Here is an 18,017-nt window from a genome sequence, read left to right as displayed (position 1 = left end):
GAGGGCTGAGCCACATCAGCCTCGGTAAGCTGGGCCAATGTCATGGTCGTTCTAAGGCTATAGCTTGCTCAACCTAAACCAAACAGGACCCCTTCAGCCGAGGGCTTGCAATAGCTAGGCAACTTGGGCCAGCCCAGTTGACTCGGCCCTAAAAAACTAGGGCCCAAGCCACAAAATGTGCCTTAAGCCAGAGCTAGGATTGCACTTGGGTTAGGACCCCTTCATGATGGGTTTAGGCTGACTCCATAGGGACCTTGGACCTAGGTTGGCCAAGCCTATAGTGATGCATATCAAGATCAGATGGATTCAATATTTTTTTTCTTTTCAAAATTTTGGAACTTAATTATTTAATTATTATTTTATGAGTCTGTTTTTCTTTTTATTTTATTAGTATCAATTTTTAGAAATAGGATTAGTAAGGATTTCTTTAGGGTTAGTTTGATAAAGTATTTTATTTTATTTTTTTTTGGTAAAATTTGATAAGGTGTTTTTATTTATTTATCTTTAGAGTCAACTTTAGCATTACTTCCGAGCAAAACTTCCCAAATCTTTTAGATTACATTTTGGAGGGTTTGCATCCTAACATTTATGGGGGTAGACGGTTAAGAGAAAAAGGGTGCGTTTCTGTGGACTTGGTAAGGATCTTTAGGAAATTTATCTTTAGGAAAATTATGTTGTGGTTAGTGGGGCATTAGAAGTTGAGTTTATAAAAGGAGGTGGAGATTTGACTCTCACATCTGTGCTTTTTTTTTTTGGTAGATTTTCTTTTAATTTTTTATTTCTATATAAAATAAGGTTATTTTACCAATTATTAGTGGCGATAAATTTTCAACTACGTCACTTAAAACTGCATCACCTAAGCTTACAAGATCTTGGTCCAGACCAAGGTTGGCCTGTCCTGGGCATGAGCCATTATTAGCTAGAGTTTGGCCAAGACCGGCCCTATAGGGACTTGGGCAAAACCAAGCTAGACCTGTTTACCACCCTTTTGGCCATGGAAAAGGTTTACGGGGACCTCAGAGAGTTAGGCCATACCAGGGTTGGTCTACTAAAGGCTGTTCCGACCCCTTTTTTTGCCCAAAATCCCATGCGGAGGGAAACGTGCCCTTAGTCGTTAGAATTTTAATTTACTTTCCCTAAATCAATCAACGCCAAGGTTCCCTTTATTATTGTCAAAATAATTTCAATCTCATCTACCAATATGTATCTTAATACTGTTTTTGTCAACTATAAAATACCAAAAGAGTCCTCCATATCCCCACTCTATTAACCTTGTTAGAAAATAACAAAAGAAATCAAAGGTTAGATTCGTAGCTAAATAATAAGTTAATATAGGAGAGAACAATAAAAAGGTTGTGGGTTAATGTAATGGTGTGGAATCTACTTTTTCTCTACATTATTTGTAATACTTTGGATTCCTATTCTCTTTTGTGCGCCACTTAATTGTGAACTTTAGTGAATAGAAGGCACTAAGGGTTTTGATTTCATTAGTAGGCACCCCCATAATTCCTCAAGTTGAGCCACGAGTTACTTGTTATTTTCTTATACAATTCCACAATTTGAGCCACGAGTTTGCTTTTCATTTTCCTATACCAAATAATTCCAGATGTTGAAGACTCTCCCTACACTCGCCTATTTAAGGGCCACCAAATCATTAAGAGCTCAACAAAAGCGAGGCAAATACAGTAGAGAGAGAGAGAGGAGAGAGAATGCAGATGATGAAGGGAGAAGTTGTGCTCAACATGCCTGCGCAGAAGGCATGGGAAATGTACAGAAATAATGAAATAATGAGCAAAGTGAACCCCACCATGCTTGAACGGGCCGAGTATCTTCAAGGTGATGGTGGCCCGGGAAGCTTGCGGGTCTTCAAGCTTGGGCCTGGTACTCTCTCTCTCTCTCTCTTCACACACACTCCACCCCCCACCCCCCCTAACCACACACACCAAACATAAGTGCATTTCTAATGATTCAGTATTCTTATGGATCCATAGACTCTCTCTCCCTCTCCCACTGTTTGCATGTACATGCGGTTCTATTTGTTGCTCTTTATCACTCTCTAAATTCTAAATAGGGCTGGCAATGGGTTGGGCTAGACTGGGCTAGCCCTGGCCCCGGCATTGCATTAGACCCCATCCTCTTCGGTGGGGCCAAGGAGGCCTTGGTCCAAGGCCGGCCCAAGCCTTGACTGGGTAAATGAGGTCCTGGCCCAATCCTAGCACTAGCACTAACACTAGCAGGGCCATAAAATTTTTAGAAAACGAAAAAGTTTATATAAGGCTGCAACATGAAAATGTAAGATTAAGGTGCACCTCAAACATCCATTGAAAAAAATTGTTTTGATATTGAAAAACCCTCTAATTGAACATCTCGACATCGAGATGTATGCATATGTGAAAAAATAAAGATTTTGAGTTTAAAAAATTGCGCATTTTGAGACCATCCATTTTCAATATTTGAACCATTTTTAGAGTCTAAAAATTCAAAATTAGATACGACAATGGATTCTTGAGAATTTTTTATACCAAAATTACATCTTATTATAGCACTTGGGCAATATTGTCAGGCCTTGAATGGGCTTTTCAGCCACCTTATGTGGCCAAGGTCCTTGATTTTCAAGGCTGGGCCCATTGCCATCCGTAAGTTTGAATGTTTTTTTTTCCCTGTGTAGCCGTGTATGGGTACGTGAAGCAAGCGACAGAGCGCATAGAGAAAGTGGATCTTGGTCGTTCAATAACCTACACAGTGGTGGATGGAGAGCTGAAGGGAATGTATGACCCTTATGTTGTAACTTTGTCTTTCTTCCCCGACGGAGGATCAAGTGGGAGGTGTGTGGCGAGGTGGGAAGCCCAATTTGAGCCCCTCTCTTCCTCAACTCCCCCTCCTGAGAGAGCCAAGGAGGCAGCCTTGACCTTCCTCAAGTCATTTGAGAACTTCACACACGTGTGACATCAACACGAATGTTACTCGTGTGCCCTTGTGTTAATGCTATGTGCTTGTGTTTACATGTGTAAGTATGCTTGTGTTTGCAAGTGTTGAGTGTTGTATATGTCTGTGTCCATGTGCAGGAATGCATTTTGCACGTGTGCACAAGTAGTGAATGTGGTGTGTATTAGGTTTGAGTGATATAACAAGCAAATGTAGACAGTGTTGTCTATTAGTGAAATGAAATGTATTTAAAAGTTGGGAAAATATTTCTTTATCATTTAATTTTACTTCTCTATCTTTTTGGACCAAAGGATGAAAAATATTACTTGGAAGCAAAGGACATTTATTATTTTTATCTTGCAACCCCCTGAATCCCTTTTGAGATGAATTTTTGACCCAAAAAAAAAATTAAAATAACATCCTATTTTGCAAAGGCTTCGTTTGTAACAAATTATCTAGACTGTCCATTTTGGATTTAATCACCTCATAAACGTGTATATTGTAAACAAAAAGTTAAAATTTCAAAAGCTCAAAAAATTGAGGGAGTAATGATCATTTCGTGGATTTGGGAACAAGTTTTGAAGAACAACCCATGTTTCGTTTGAATTCATGTGATTTTGCTCATTATTGGTAGTTATTTAATAATCAACCATCAACATATTGCGAGGGAGATGGCTAATCTCTTTTTAGAATTCGACTCCTAAATCAGCTCGAAGACATTCAACATTTCATATTGATGTGAAGGGGATCTAGGGACAAATATCCTTGTAAACCTTGAGCTCAAAATCCACCAGATACTGTGCGCTGGAGCAAGTCTAGGTATCGGGACTGCTACACACACGTCCACTTTTTTCTTTAATTCAACCATGATCCGTGTTAGGAAACCCTTATATATATATTTCTAACGTAAAAATAAACAACGATTTTACCTACCATCATCACCGTTCAAAGTTTATTGTACGGTCACGATTGTCCAGTAGTACTCTATTTTTTATTTTTTCTACAAATCGGAATGATCTGAAATTTGAAAAGTATGTACATCTTAGTGAGGTGCACCTAATAAAAATATTAAAAAAACAATTCATGAAAAAATGACCAAATTACCCCTAAAACGTTTTGGAGGTATTTTGATCAATATATATATATATATATATATATATATATATAGCTAGGTGAGAGGGGAGATGCATATAAAAAATTTGAAGTGATTTAATCATAGGAATCATGAGTTATAACCTTTCTTTTAGGAGAAAGGTTTCTATACTTCCCCACAATATAGAAGATCTATGTTTCTCCTACCATCGAGCCATGTAATTTTGATCAAGAGAGCCACTCACCATTTGATTTTTATTTTTAGTTGTTTTTTATTTTTAGTTCTCAAAGCATTTTATTTTTAGTTTTTTTTATACAAATTGCATGAATATGAAATTCGGTATGTTCCATCTTCTCATTAGGGCGCTCCTATAAAAAATATTAAAAATAATTTTTCAATAAAATATAATGACCAAAATACCCTTTGAAACTTTTAGGGGCATTTTGGTCATTTTATTTTATTGGAAATATTTGTTCTATATTTTTCACTAGTGCGAGTTTAATAGAGGATTGGACATCCAAAATTTGGTGTCAAAATAGTTTATAAAAAAAAATTAAAAAAAAAACATTATAGAGATGTGGCATTGTGATTGGGACAATTTTAGCCCTCCATCTAGAATGGAGGGTTGGATAATTGGAAGTATATAAGTTTTATGTTGTAGGAAAAGTATAGAAAGCTTGTCCATCTTTTAGATAAAGAAAACTTGGTAGTTGCTATAAATTTCTTCTCCATTGTTGGACCACGTATACAATGTGTAGTTTTTTGGCAAAAGTTTGGTGCTCCTTTAGTAGTCAAACAAAAATAATTGCCAACCACCAATTGAATATTAGTTTTGATTAGTCCTTGACCGAAATAGATTGTTTTTTGTAGTTCAATAGGGATACCCCCCTATCAGTAATAAGAATGGAACTCAAGTCGTCCATTCCTAAACTAAGAGACTAATACCAGCCAAAGGTGCCAGTAGGCCGTCCAATAAGTCTTTAGTCTCTTTATCCATTTCTGAAGTCCAACTGGGTAGGGATGGACCTAGACTCGACTCAAGTCGGGGTATCCAAAATTTGGACCCGATGGGTCGGGTTCAGCTTCAAATCTTGGCCCTAAATACTATTCAAGTCCGGGTCAATGTCCATGTAGACCCGATCCCCATTTTAATAATATTTAAATAATATATATATGAAATATATTTAAATGTATAAATATTTTGATTTTTGAGTCGGGATCGATATGGGTCTAGGTCCCGATCCAATTTCCACTGTATACTTTCAGTTTGGGTCAATGTCCGGGTCAGGGAACTTGGGACCTAGTTGGGTATAAGTCTAGGTCCAAGTCTCACACTATATTTTCGAGCCCAAGGTCCATCCAGATTCAACCAGACCCATTGCCACCCCTACAACTAAGGGGGTGGTCTAGTCTAGTCTTGATGACAATAGCATGCTATATAAAATACAAACACCGGGTTGCATGTAATATTAGTAATAGGGCTACAAATGGGCCTCGGCTGGCCCTCATGCTTTTGGGATAGACGCTCTATGCTCGAAATGATTGGTTTGTCCCAACCGGGCCTAAAAATTTTCAATTTTTTTTTTTAAATGGGATTGTATACAATAAAACCATGTACCTTTAATACAAGATGGTCACATCCAATTCCTTTTATATATTAGATAAAAATTTTAGATAAATTATATTACTCTTATTTTTTATATGTTTATAGGCCGAGCCCAATTTTTCAGCCAAGGCCAACCTTGGGTGAAATTGTGAAAAAGCTATAAACTCGGACCGGGACTGAGGTTTAAGAAACTAAGGCAGTAGGCACAAACCTACCCTACTCTCCTCGGGGCAGGGCTTGGATTACGGCCGGCCCAGGCCGATGGCAGACCCATATATATGCCAATAAATACACACGTGCGATTGCCTTTAACACACCATGTTCCACACTCCATACATCATGCACAACATTTAATATTATGGGAAAAGTTTATATAAGGTGGCAACATTAAAATGTAGAATCAAAGATGCACGTCAAATGTCTATGGGAAATGTTGTTTCAATGTGCATTCTTGAATAATTTCATTTTTTAATTATTCAACCATTTCATTTTTTAATTATTCAACCATTTCATTTTACCAAGTTCAACGTTAGCCAGATTAGTCAACATTTATATGTTTCGATGAAACAACAAGATGTTATTTGTAACAAGTAGTTTTATTGGTTGGTTAATCAGTCACATTTTATTCATAAAATGGGTTGGATTGGTATTATTTTGGATACGGCAAAATCATTCTATTAGATCAAATAAGTACATTAAGTACCTTGTGTCAAGTCTGTGGCTCGAATCTTGAGTATTCTCTTGTTTGTCACCTGTGTCTACTATTTAGGCAGAATACCATCGCCTATTTTCCCTAAAAAATTGAAAGAAATCTCAAAAACAGGGGAAACTGAAGAAGAAACATATGTAGACATAGAAAGAACTTCCGAAGCGAAGAGGACTGAACAGGAAAAAGGGGGATCAACAGAAGAAGACCCTTCCCTTGTTCGAAAGAAAAAGGGGATCAAGACAAAATAGATGAAATAGAAAGAGTGAATGGAGAAGAAAAAACAAAAAATCACTTCAACCTCAAAGAAAAATGGTATAACAATAAAACTGTATACCGGGATCAGGAAGATAATACTGCATATGGAAATGGGAATCAAGAAGATTTGGAGTTGAAAGCACTTAAACTTAAAGAAGAAAAAAAATTATTCTGGTTTGAAAAACCCTTTATTACTTTTCTTTTCGACTATCAACGATGGAATCAACCATTTCGATATATAGAAAATGATCAATTTGCAAATACTGTAAGAAATGAAATGTCCCGATATTTTTTTAACACATATCCAAGTGATGGAAAACGAGTAATCTCTTTCACATATCCTCCCAGTTTGACGGTTTTTGGGGAAATGATACAAAAAAAAATGTCTTTATACAGTATGAAAGAACTATATCCCAAAGACAAAAATCTGTATAATCATTAGGTTTCTACAAATGAACAAAAAAGGGATAAGGTAAGCAAGGAGTTCATAAATCGGATAGAAGCTCTATACGGGGAGATATTGTTCTCCAAAAAAGGGTCAGATTATGCAATGATTGAGATGAAAAAGAATGCTTAATTTCAATATAGATAGACTAAATATAGACTAAATAAACATAGACATAGACTAAAAAATACAAATAAAAATATACTAAAATACGGCCTAGTGATACAAGGGATAATGAAAAAAAGAGGTAAGAAGAGATTCTTCCACCCGCCATATATTTGATCGCTTCTCCTACAAAGAAATTTGTAATACCAACTGCATGACTCCATCAATTATCCGTTGATCAAAAAAATGCGTGGATTCAACTAATCCTCGAATACCTCTAGTTAAGATTGTTGCATAATAAAGATCTATGTCCTATGTAACCGCGATTATATGACATTTAGTGCTTGGTCCGAAAAGATTATTGTCTTAGTATATATCTTTGCAAATGACTGGATTAAGTCCAAATTTTAGAATGATGAATGAATAGACCCATATAAAAAATTGGCTATTAATATTCCAAAAAAAGCTATACTGACCGAATAAATTGCATTTTGTGCAAATTCATACCAATCCATCGAAAGATTCAAATACTCATGAAAAGGTCCATTGATATTGATGGAATTAATCATTTTGATAACATGTCAACGTTCATTATTCCTTGATCGAAACGAATTCCTACGGACCCAACAAACAAAGTCAATATGGCCAATAAAAGTAAAGGGAATAACATAGTATTATCCTATTCCTATTCGTGGGGATTGGGAAAGGTTTCTTTTTTGACAAAATGAGTGCTAAAGGATCGCATTTTTATTACATCTCTATCAATCTGATATATCTTATTCTTATTCAAAAAAGAAGAAACTCTTTTACTTTGATTATTATTCATTGATAATAAAATCAAATTTCTGCTAAAAATTTCAAGTCCTTTCCCCCATATAGATATTGAATACAAGGAACTATTTGTATCACTACTGCAATTTTTAAAATGAACGCGTAAATGCCCTTCAAAATTAAGTAAATACATATTATCGCGAAAATTGACAAATACAACCAACTATTATTAAGAATTTCATCTTTGGACCAGAAACAAGCAAGGGGTGGAATACCACAAAAGAGCATACCTAACAAAAAAGTAGCCTTTGTTATCCGCACATATTTACTTAAACCACCCTAAAAACCATGTTCTGGCTTTTATCTAGAGAATACCCAAGAATAGGTTCCATAAAATGAATAATTGATCTAGATCCTAAAAACAATAATGCTTTTGAATAGGCATGAGTGATTGAATGGAATAAAACGGCTCGATAAGAACTTATACCTGAAGCCAACATAATATAACCCAGTTGAGACATCGTAGAATAAACTAAACTTCTTTTAATGTCCCTTTGAGTAAGAGCCAAAGTGGCTCCTAATAGTACTGTTATTACACCTATCAAAAAAATAAGACTCAAAGTGGCTCCTAATAGTACTGTTATTACACCTATCAAAAAAATAAGACTCATTATGTAGGGCATAACTGTCAAAAGAGGAAGAAGCCGAGCTACAAGAAAAATTCCTGTATAAGAGCCGAAATAAGAGTTGGTCCCTCCATGGCAGCAGGTAACCATACATGAAGGGGGAATTGTACAGATTTAGCAACAGCACCCAAGAATAATAAGGAGGCGCACAGAATAGCAAAAGAGGAATTCAACACATTCTTATTGATATTATCGATTGAATCATTGAATATATCAAACAAATCCCAAAATTCGAAACTACCCGCTATCCAATAAAGACCTAAGATTCCTAATAATAAACCAAAATCCCCTACACGATTAGTTACAAACGCTTTTTGACAAGCATTTGCTGCATTTGGTCGAGTAACCCAAAAACCTATTGATAGATAGGAACACATTCCCACAAGTTCCCAGAAAATATAGATTTGTATCAAATTGGGACTAATAACCAACCCCAACATTGAAGTATTGAAAAAATTCATATAAGTAAAAAGTCTTAAATATCCCTTATCATGAGACATATAATTATCACTATAGATAAGAACCATCATTCCAACAATAGCAATTAATATTGACATAATAGAAGTAAGTGAATCGATCAAATAGCCGAACTCTAAGGAAGAATCACTATTGATGATCCACGACCATAGATATTGATAAATCGAATTACCATTTATTTCCACATATCCGTAATAGTGCGAAAAGAAGGCCCGGCTCCGAGTTGTTCAGGAATAGTAAAATAGTGGCGTTGAGTTTCTCGACCCTTTGACTTAGGATTAGTCAGTTCTATTTCTCGATAGGTGCAGGGAAAGGATATAACTCAACGGTATAGTGTCACCTTGACGTGGTGGAAGTCATCGGTTCGAGCCTGATTATCCCTAAACCCAATGCGAGCCTTTTTATTTTGACTTGCTCCCCAGCCGTGATCGAATGAGAATAGATAAGAGGCTTGTGGGATTGACTTGAGCGGGTAGGAATGGCTATATTACTGGGAGCGAACTCCAGGCTAATATGAAACACACAAATACAAGTTATGCCTTGGGATGAAAGACAATCCCGAATCAGCTTTGTCCATGAAGAAGGAAACTATAAATAATGCAACTATGAATCTCATGGAGAGTTCAATCCTGGATCAGGATGAACGTTGGCGGCATGCTTAACATATGCAAGTCGGACGAGAAGTGGTGTTTCCAGTGGAAAACGGGTGAGTAACGCGTAAGAACCTGCCCTTGGGAGGGAAACAACAACTGGAAACGGCTGCTAATACCCTCGATATTGAGATGTATGAATATGAAAAATTGGGATGTATAAATATGAAAAAAAAAAAAAAAAAAATTTCATAGTCCAAAAAATAGTGCATCTTGCAACATATTATCTACACCATCAATTTTCAAGATTTTCATATATTTATAGATCTACTCGATTTTAACCCTTTTCGAAATTTAAAATTTTCTATTTAGGTATGAAAATAGATTTTAAGATACTACTAAGAATTTTTTATAACAAAGCCTTGATTGGATTGTTTAAGGTTGCATCCTTATAGAAACCGCACCCTAATATTATTCATCGTTCTTCACATATATCACCCACAGCTCAAAAGAAAAACAACAAAAAGGCATACTAAGTACAAATTATGAATAAATAGAAAAAAAAAAATTTAATAGTAATAGCAGTAGTTATTAATAATGATAGCAAAGTAATTAATAGTAGTAGCTGAATAGGGCGATGCAACGAAGAAGTATGAATCATAAGAGGACGTTCACTGATTCACACAGATCTCAGGAACCCTAAAAGCCATACATGACTCTCTAGTATCTCCTCTTCCTACCAAAAACCCTAATTCAACCAAACCCGACTTAGAATAAACACTGAACAACCCGCATCTCAATTCTAATCCCCTTTTTCTCAATAAAACTAAAAGGAATTGAACTCCCTTACATTTCAGCGAGCCTCTATTCTCTTATTTTTCATCCCATGATAATCATCATCATCGTTATCATCATCATCGTCATCATCGTCATCATCAATATCATCATCGAGATCATCACCTGAGAAATCAGATTCAGCATCATCGACAAAATCATCAAGTTCTTCTTCTTCTTCGTTTTCTTCTTCATCCTTTATTGGTGGCTGGCCACGAGCGTAGTTGCGCAATCCTCCTGCAAAATTCGCAGCAGGCGCAAATGGGAGATTTGGGCGCCTGTTGAGGGACAAAATGGGGAAGGTGGGGATGGGTCTCTGGAGAAGGGGGGCAACATTAGACGGAGAGGCAACGAACCTGCGGAGGAGAGAGAATGAAGCAGTTCTCAGAGCCATCTTCTAGAGAGAGAATAGTCCAACTGTTCTAGAGAAAGAGAAAACAGACGACAAAGCCCAGAGGAGTACAGAAGCTTTCATTAGGGTTTTAGGGCTTTAGAAGGGTTTATGAGGTAGCATAATGACTTAAAATGTCCTTATTGTTTTCCGGAAGGACCAAAGAGCCATCGACCCCATTTTCTCTAAAGTCTAGGGTTACATTCTCATTAAGAGCCGAATCTTCCCAAAATCGGAACGGTGGTTGGGGAGTGGTTGGAACCGGAACCGTTTAGGGTTACATTCTCTAAATCTTCGCAAAATCGGAACGGTGGGTTGGGAATGGTTTAAACTGGAGCCGGACTAATCGGTCAAGTGGATTTTTTTAAAAAATAATAGGTCTAAAATTCCAAAAAAAAAATAGAAATATTTATAAGTGTATAATATCTTTTAACATATATTTATCTTATAAAAAATTTATTAAAATAATTTTTTATAAATTAATATTTGAATACTATGGTCCTGTACATGAAAATATTTTAAGATATTTTTTTAACATATTTTTGTCATGTAACATATTCTTTCAAGAATTAACATATTCATCCCAAATCTTACATTGAAAACTTTCTATTTTTTTTTACAAAAATTGCTCACATTAGGAATGAAAGTTTATGCACTGTTTTGCAAATAACAAAAGTAGGGTAATGCTATTAAATCAAATAAAAATGCCAACTAACTAATACAAGAAATGGAAAGGACATCTTCTATATAGTTAGATAAAGCATAATTTATGCAATGCTTTTTTGATGAAGTTAAATAAGGCATACTTCACAAAAAGTACATCTCATGATATGCAACAACACGAAAAATCAATGCACTGCATACTGATATGTTCTATTATTCTTATATGCTACCATATCCATATCAGTGTTGTGCATTGATTTTATAAAAAACTAAGAATAGTAGAACAAATAATTTGATCAAAAAATAATTTTATTAAGAAAAATAGAAAAACACTTCCCATATTTATCATAAAACATAATTTTATTAAAAAATCATAATTTTATCAAAATATAATTTACTAAGCAAAATGGAAAACCACTTCTCATATTCATCATACAACATAATTTTATTAAAAAACCATGATTTTATCAAAAAAATAATTTTGTTAAGGAAAATAGAAAAACATTTCCCATATATATCAAAAAACATAATTGTTTACTACAAAACATAATTTTATTCGAAAGATAATTTTATTAAGTAATATAGAAAAAAAACTTCTCATATTGATAAAAAAAACATAATTTTACTAAGCAAAATGATTTTTTTTTTACAAAAATCAATTTCTTAAAATGTGAGGGATGATTTGAAATTATGGTCACCTTTGTAAACTTTCTCTCTGTGAAATCGGACCAGATCGAGATCGGCCCGTGACCCCCGAGTTAGTCAATCGATTTTTTTAAAATCTGTTGATCTTTTTAAAGGCTCTTTCCATAATATTCCAAAAACCTTGATAGAAAATAAAATAATAATAATGAGAAGGAGAAGAACCAAGCACATACAAGACGATGATGGTGTAGTGTTTCATTGAACATAAGCCAACCAAAATTGTTACATGCACTTAAAAAAACAAAATGTCCCATTTTCATACAAATATAACTATATCCTACACTTAAAAAAACATAATTCAAAAAAATCGAGCAACATTATCATGCACTTATCAAAAAGAAGAATCAAATTCATCAAAAAAAAGAATTTTATCAAAATGAATAATTTTATTAAGAAAAATAGAGAAACACTTCCCATATTCATCAAAAAACATAATTTTATTAAAAAATCTTAATTCTAATAAAAATTAATTTTATTAAGCGAAATAGAAAAACACTTCCCATATTCATCAAAAAGCAAAATTTTATTAAAAAATCATAATTATTTAAGCAAAATAGCAAAACCCTTCCCATATTCATCAACAAACATAATTTTATTGCACAATATATTTTTTTAGAAAAATCGATTTTTCAAAAACCCAAAAAATAAAGCAATATTTCGAGCAAGAAACAACCCTCAATGTTTAGATAATCGAACAAATAAACATCCATGCATTGTAAAGGCTTTGATCATTTTTCAAACGTACTAAATATCATAAAAAAATATTCGGTATTTTTAATTTAACTGAAAAAAACACGAAAATTTCATGATATGGTGCAACGAAAAAATTCATATAAAAAAATTCAATCAATCATAAATAAACATACCAATTTTTATTTGATATATGCAACATTAATGATCGAAATCCACAACTCAATTTGATAAAAAACAACCAATAAATGGATAAAAAATCTGCATTTTGGGTAGAACACAAATTCAACTTTGATTTTTTGTTTTGTGAATAAATTAAAACTTGAATCTAGTAAATACTTCGAATAGCTATCAAAACCCTCAAATTTCTTCAAGAACCATTAGACATTGAGGAGATTATTAGAAGAATGGCGGAAATTTTCAAAAACCTAAAAAATCCGTCATTTCAATCCAAGAAACTTTTTTTTTTCAATGTTTAAATCTAAATTACTTGTTTTATATTCATTATATAGTGATTTAAACCATTAAAACACTCAAAAAACCAAAAAATAACCTCAAACCGAATAAAAAAGGTGAAATTTTGGATTCATAGTTTTCCTCTTACATATAACAGGCTCTGTGATAAATAACGACTGTTATATTGGTGTTACCGTTGTATCGTTATATCGGGCAATAAAAACGGTAAACCAAACCGATTAGGTAAACCGGCCAGTTTTTAGAAAAAACCATCGTTCGACATTTAACCAGTCGGTTTTGGTGCCGGTTTTTTTTGGAGAAGGCCATCTAATGAGATGTATCGCAAAACCAGCCCTAACCAGACTCGCCACCCCACCGGTAGTGATCTAACTGGCAGGTGTTGATTCTAACCGGTCGGTTTTACAAACACTGCTATATCCCTATTTACTCCTCTTCTTATTTCTTTTTTCCATTTTATTATTATTATTGTTATTATTATTTATTTTTAAATAGAAAAAATATCTCCATATCTCCTATTTTTAGATTTTATTTCTTAATAAACCCAAGGTTTCAAAAAATATCTTCCAACTTTAACCTAAACAAATATAAGAAAGACATGCTTTTTCTAAACCCAATCCCTTCTCTCTTCATTTATATATCCCAAACTTCTCTCTTTCTCTCTCGTGCTATGTATTTCACTCTCTCTCCTCCCTTGTTTATCCAAATCTCTCTCTCTGCTTCTATATTTATCCAAACACTTCTCTCTCTTGCCGTATTTATCCAAATACCTCTCTCTCCTCCCTGTAACATCTGACCACCAAGTATCTCTCTCCTCTTGTGCTTATCCAAACACCTCTCTCTCTCTTCTTGTATTCATCTCTCTCCTCTGATGTTTGTCCAAACACTTCTCTATCCTCCCATGTTTGTTCAAACACCTCTCTCTCTTCTTGTGTTTATCCAAACACATCTATGTGTTTATTCAAACACTTCTCTTTCTACTGTGTGTGTATTTGTGCAGCTCTTTGAGTATTCATATCCTACTATTTAAGAAATTTAACTAGTGAGATCATTTATTTTTTATACAAGAAGATCACACTTATTATTGACTATTAGATTTGGGTAGTTCAGGATATGTTATTATTGAAAAACATTTATATAAGGGTACGGCCCTAAACAATCAAATTAAGCCGCATAACAAAGATTCATTAGAAGAGGTTGTTTGGATGCTCAAAAATCCTCAAATCGATCATCTCGAAAACAAGGTGTATGTACATGAAAAGAAATGAATTTCAATAGATTTCAAGTCCTGAAAAGAATACATACTGTAATATATGTTCTGAACTATCAATTTTCAAATGGTTATAGACATGCTCAATCTGTACTATTTTTTAAGCTTTAAAGTTTATAATTAGATATGAAAATAAATTTTAAGGCCATCACAAAGATTTCCCGTGCTATTTGAACGTGCTCATTTTTTTAATTGTTTAAGGCCTCAACCCTCGTATAAATCACATCCATCATTATTTAGGGAAAAGTTAAATTAAATTTTTTCAAATTTATGACAGCGTTTTCATTTATTAGATTTCACATTCAATAACTAGAAATGGTTGTGAGCGACTTACTCCAATTATAACAGGTCTCCTATACAATCCCCTTTTTTAATGTAAAGCTTTTTGCCTTCATTATAGGAGATAGAATGTGTTATCTAGGCTGTTAGATCCTCTTGTTTGAATTGAAATTTCTCACCGTGTGGTACGATGGTGGTGGTGGTGCAATTTGGTGGTGACGATGGCGAGAGCGGTAGCAATGGTAGTGGTGAAGCAATGATTCAAGTAGTAATGGTAATGCAAAAATGGCAACGACAACGGAGCAATGGTAGTGGCGGTGGGGCAGGTATAGTGGTGCTATTGGCGGCAGGCCGGCAGCAGTATGAAAAGTGGGGTGGCAACCATGGGGTGGCGACCATGGAGTGGTGATGGTAGAGCGGTAGTAGCTGCAGCGGTGGTGGTGTGTAGCGGTGGTGTAATGCTCCGTGGTGGTGGACCGGTGGTAGTGTAGTAGTGGTGATAAACATTCAGAAAAAGAGAAAAATGGTGGTAGCAGTGGATGCTATGTGGTGGTGGTGGTGGCGGCGGTGGAGGAGCAAGCAACGAATAGTTCGGTGGTAGTGGCGATGGCAAGTGTGCCCAACAAGGCCTCAAAAAAGTTAAACAACAGTCAAAATTTAAATATAAAAAAAAAGCAAAAGTCAAACAAAACCAAAAACAAAATAAAATACCCAAATAAGCTAAAATTTTTATAAAATATGGATTTTAAAGAAATTGATTTGTAGTTGGAAACATTTCATCCAAAAAAAGGAGGAAAATATATAAATAGGGACAAAAAAAAAAACTCACCAATCGTTATCAAAAACATCCAAATGACATATAGAACACTTATACAATGATTTCACAATTTCTTTTTTTCTTTTTTTTTATCATTTTCTTACAATTTTATTTATTTTTATTATTTTCTTAATTTTTAAATGACCGGACTTTTACGTGGGTTGTCGGCTGATTGAAGAGATTCAGAGTAAACCCGCGAGTCCGAATGGACTTCGCTGAGTCCTTGAGCACTACTTTTTAGAGTTTTGAATACGAATTTCTTGTTTAAAAGATTTTAGTAATTTAAAAATCGGTGATCAGGAAAAGTAATTTACCATAAACGGTGATCCGAAAAGTAATTTACCATAAGCAGTGTTCAAATAAATACGATCGATTTGTATGCATAACATGAAATTCACTTCTCAAATCAAAAATGTCTTTTTATTTTTAAATATGGATTTTTATTAGTTAAAGTTAGTTACGTCAATTTAAAATATTGTGCGGTTTGTATATAGCCTAGACTCTAAACAATCAAATTAGAACCCACCTTCAAATAGTATTGAGAAAGGTTTCAATATTGAAAATCTTTGTAATATAATATATTTTTATATTTATTTAAAAAATTTAAAGCTTCAAAATTAGTATAGATTGACTGATCTAGGCTCTAAACAATCAAATTAGAACCCACCTTCAAATAATATCGAGAAAGGTTTCAATATTGAAAATCTTTGTAATATAATATATTTTTATATTTATTTATAAAATTTGAAGCTTCAAAATTAGTATAGATTGACTGATCTATAAAAACTAGAAATTACCAATTAAAAAATGGGTTATAAAATATACTATTTTCAAAACTTGAAATCCATTTTTTTCTCATGCCCATGCATCTTGATATCCAAATGATCAATTTGAACATATTTGAGAACCTCTTCTAGTGAAACTTTTGAAGGAGGTTCAAATTTGATTGTTTAGAGTCCCTACTCTATATAAACGTTTCCTTTTAAAATACGGTAAGAGGTCTGAAAAGTTATCCACATTTCCAATGGAGTTTGTGCACACACGATGTGGACTGTCGAAGTCTATGTCGCACAAGCTGTGGAGGAGAGAGAGAGAGAGCTCCTGATTCCTTTATTAGAAAGAAATTTGTCTCATGCAGGCTGGATTGCATTTCTATGGTCCAGAGATATAAAGCATCTATTGCATAGATGGCCCATTTAAAAACAAGTTTAATTACACGGGTCCAAATGTTATTTTAATATAATTATTGCTTCTAGTTTTTTTGTTCTTTTTTTTATTTTTTTTCATATTCATGATCTCCATATTAAAGATTATATATTATCTAAAAATTATGATTAAATTATATTTAAAAATATATTTATAGCCAAGCGTGCATTTCTACAATATGAGGACTGGCGGCATAGAAACCGTGTCCAAAATGCAGCAGTTGGGAGAATAAAAAAGAAAGCATATGAACCAGGATATCATATGTAAAAGTTCAAATAACAAAAATAAGAATAAAAATAAAAACAAAGAGCAACCTCATTACAGATTTTAAGAAATTGCTCCAATCTAAAAGACGAATCCAAAACCAAGTATATATTATTTTAGGGGGTAGTTTGTATAAGGCTGAGGCCCCGAAAATCAAAGTAAGGTGCACTTTTAAATTTTAATTAGTGTTAAAAGATGTTTCATTACTGGAAATCTTTGTGATGGCTTGGAAGTTTATTTTCATCTCTAATTATAAAATTTAAAGCTTCAAAAATATTGTAGATCAAACATGTCTATAAACAACAGAAAATATTGTGATGGCTTGGAAGTTTATTTTTATCTCTAATTATAAAATTTAAAGCTTCAAAAATATTGTAGATCAAGCAAGTCTATAAACAAATTAAAATCTTGAAAATTGATGCTCCAGAAAATGCATTACAAGATTCACCATTTCAAAAACTTGAAATCCAATTTTCCTTATGACCATATATATTAAGGTTGAGATGATCAATTTGAGGATTTTTGGGCTTCAAAACGACCTCTTCTTGTGAATTTTTGAGGTACGCCTTAATTTGATTGTTTAGGACCTCACCCTTATTGAAACTTCTTCCATTATGTAATGTAGCCTTAAGACAAAGAAAAATGAACAAATTAAAGTTATTGTAACCAAAAGTGTTTTTAGTTCTTCGATAACAAGAAGATACCTTTGCATCATAATGCAAGAATGTCATTAACCAACTCCAAAAAAGAAAATGAAGACTA

The 18,017-nt window shown here is 33.9% G+C and overlaps 1 protein-coding gene across 1 annotated transcript; it reads left to right on the top strand.

Annotated features, from left to right (window-relative positions):
* Window positions 1–1,715: 1,715 nt before the first annotated feature.
* Window positions 1,716–2,946, top strand: LOC18448930 (MLP-like protein 423). Its single transcript, XM_006858984.4, has 2 exons — window positions 1,716–1,881; window positions 2,669–2,946. Exons 1-2 carry the CDS (start codon window positions 1,716–1,718, stop codon window positions 2,944–2,946), a joined length of 444 nt encoding a protein of 147 aa, XP_006859046.2.
* The last annotated feature ends 15,071 nt before the right edge of the window (window positions 2,947–18,017 follow it).

Source organism: Amborella trichopoda, chromosome 1 (genome assembly GCF_054954075.1).
Source record: "Amborella trichopoda isolate Santa Cruz 75 chromosome 1, AtrichopodaSantaCruz75HAP2 v2.0, whole genome shotgun sequence".
NCBI lineage: Eukaryota > Viridiplantae > Streptophyta > Magnoliopsida > Amborellales > Amborellaceae > Amborella > Amborella trichopoda.
The sequence above is the reverse complement of the archived record's forward strand: the minus strand, read 5'-3'. Positions and strand labels throughout refer to the sequence as shown.

What these genes read in the sequence shown, in the direction of transcription:
- LOC18448930 (XM_006858984.4), top strand. Translation starts at nt 1,716, where the DNA reads ATGATGAAGGGAGAAGTTGTGCTCAACATGCCTGCGCAGAAGGCATGG. An exon ending in GGTCTTCAAGCTTGGGCCTG is followed by an intron (nt 1,882 to 2,668) that starts GTACTCTCTCTC and finishes TTCCCTGTGTAG; the next exon opens with CCGTGTATGGGTACGTGAAG.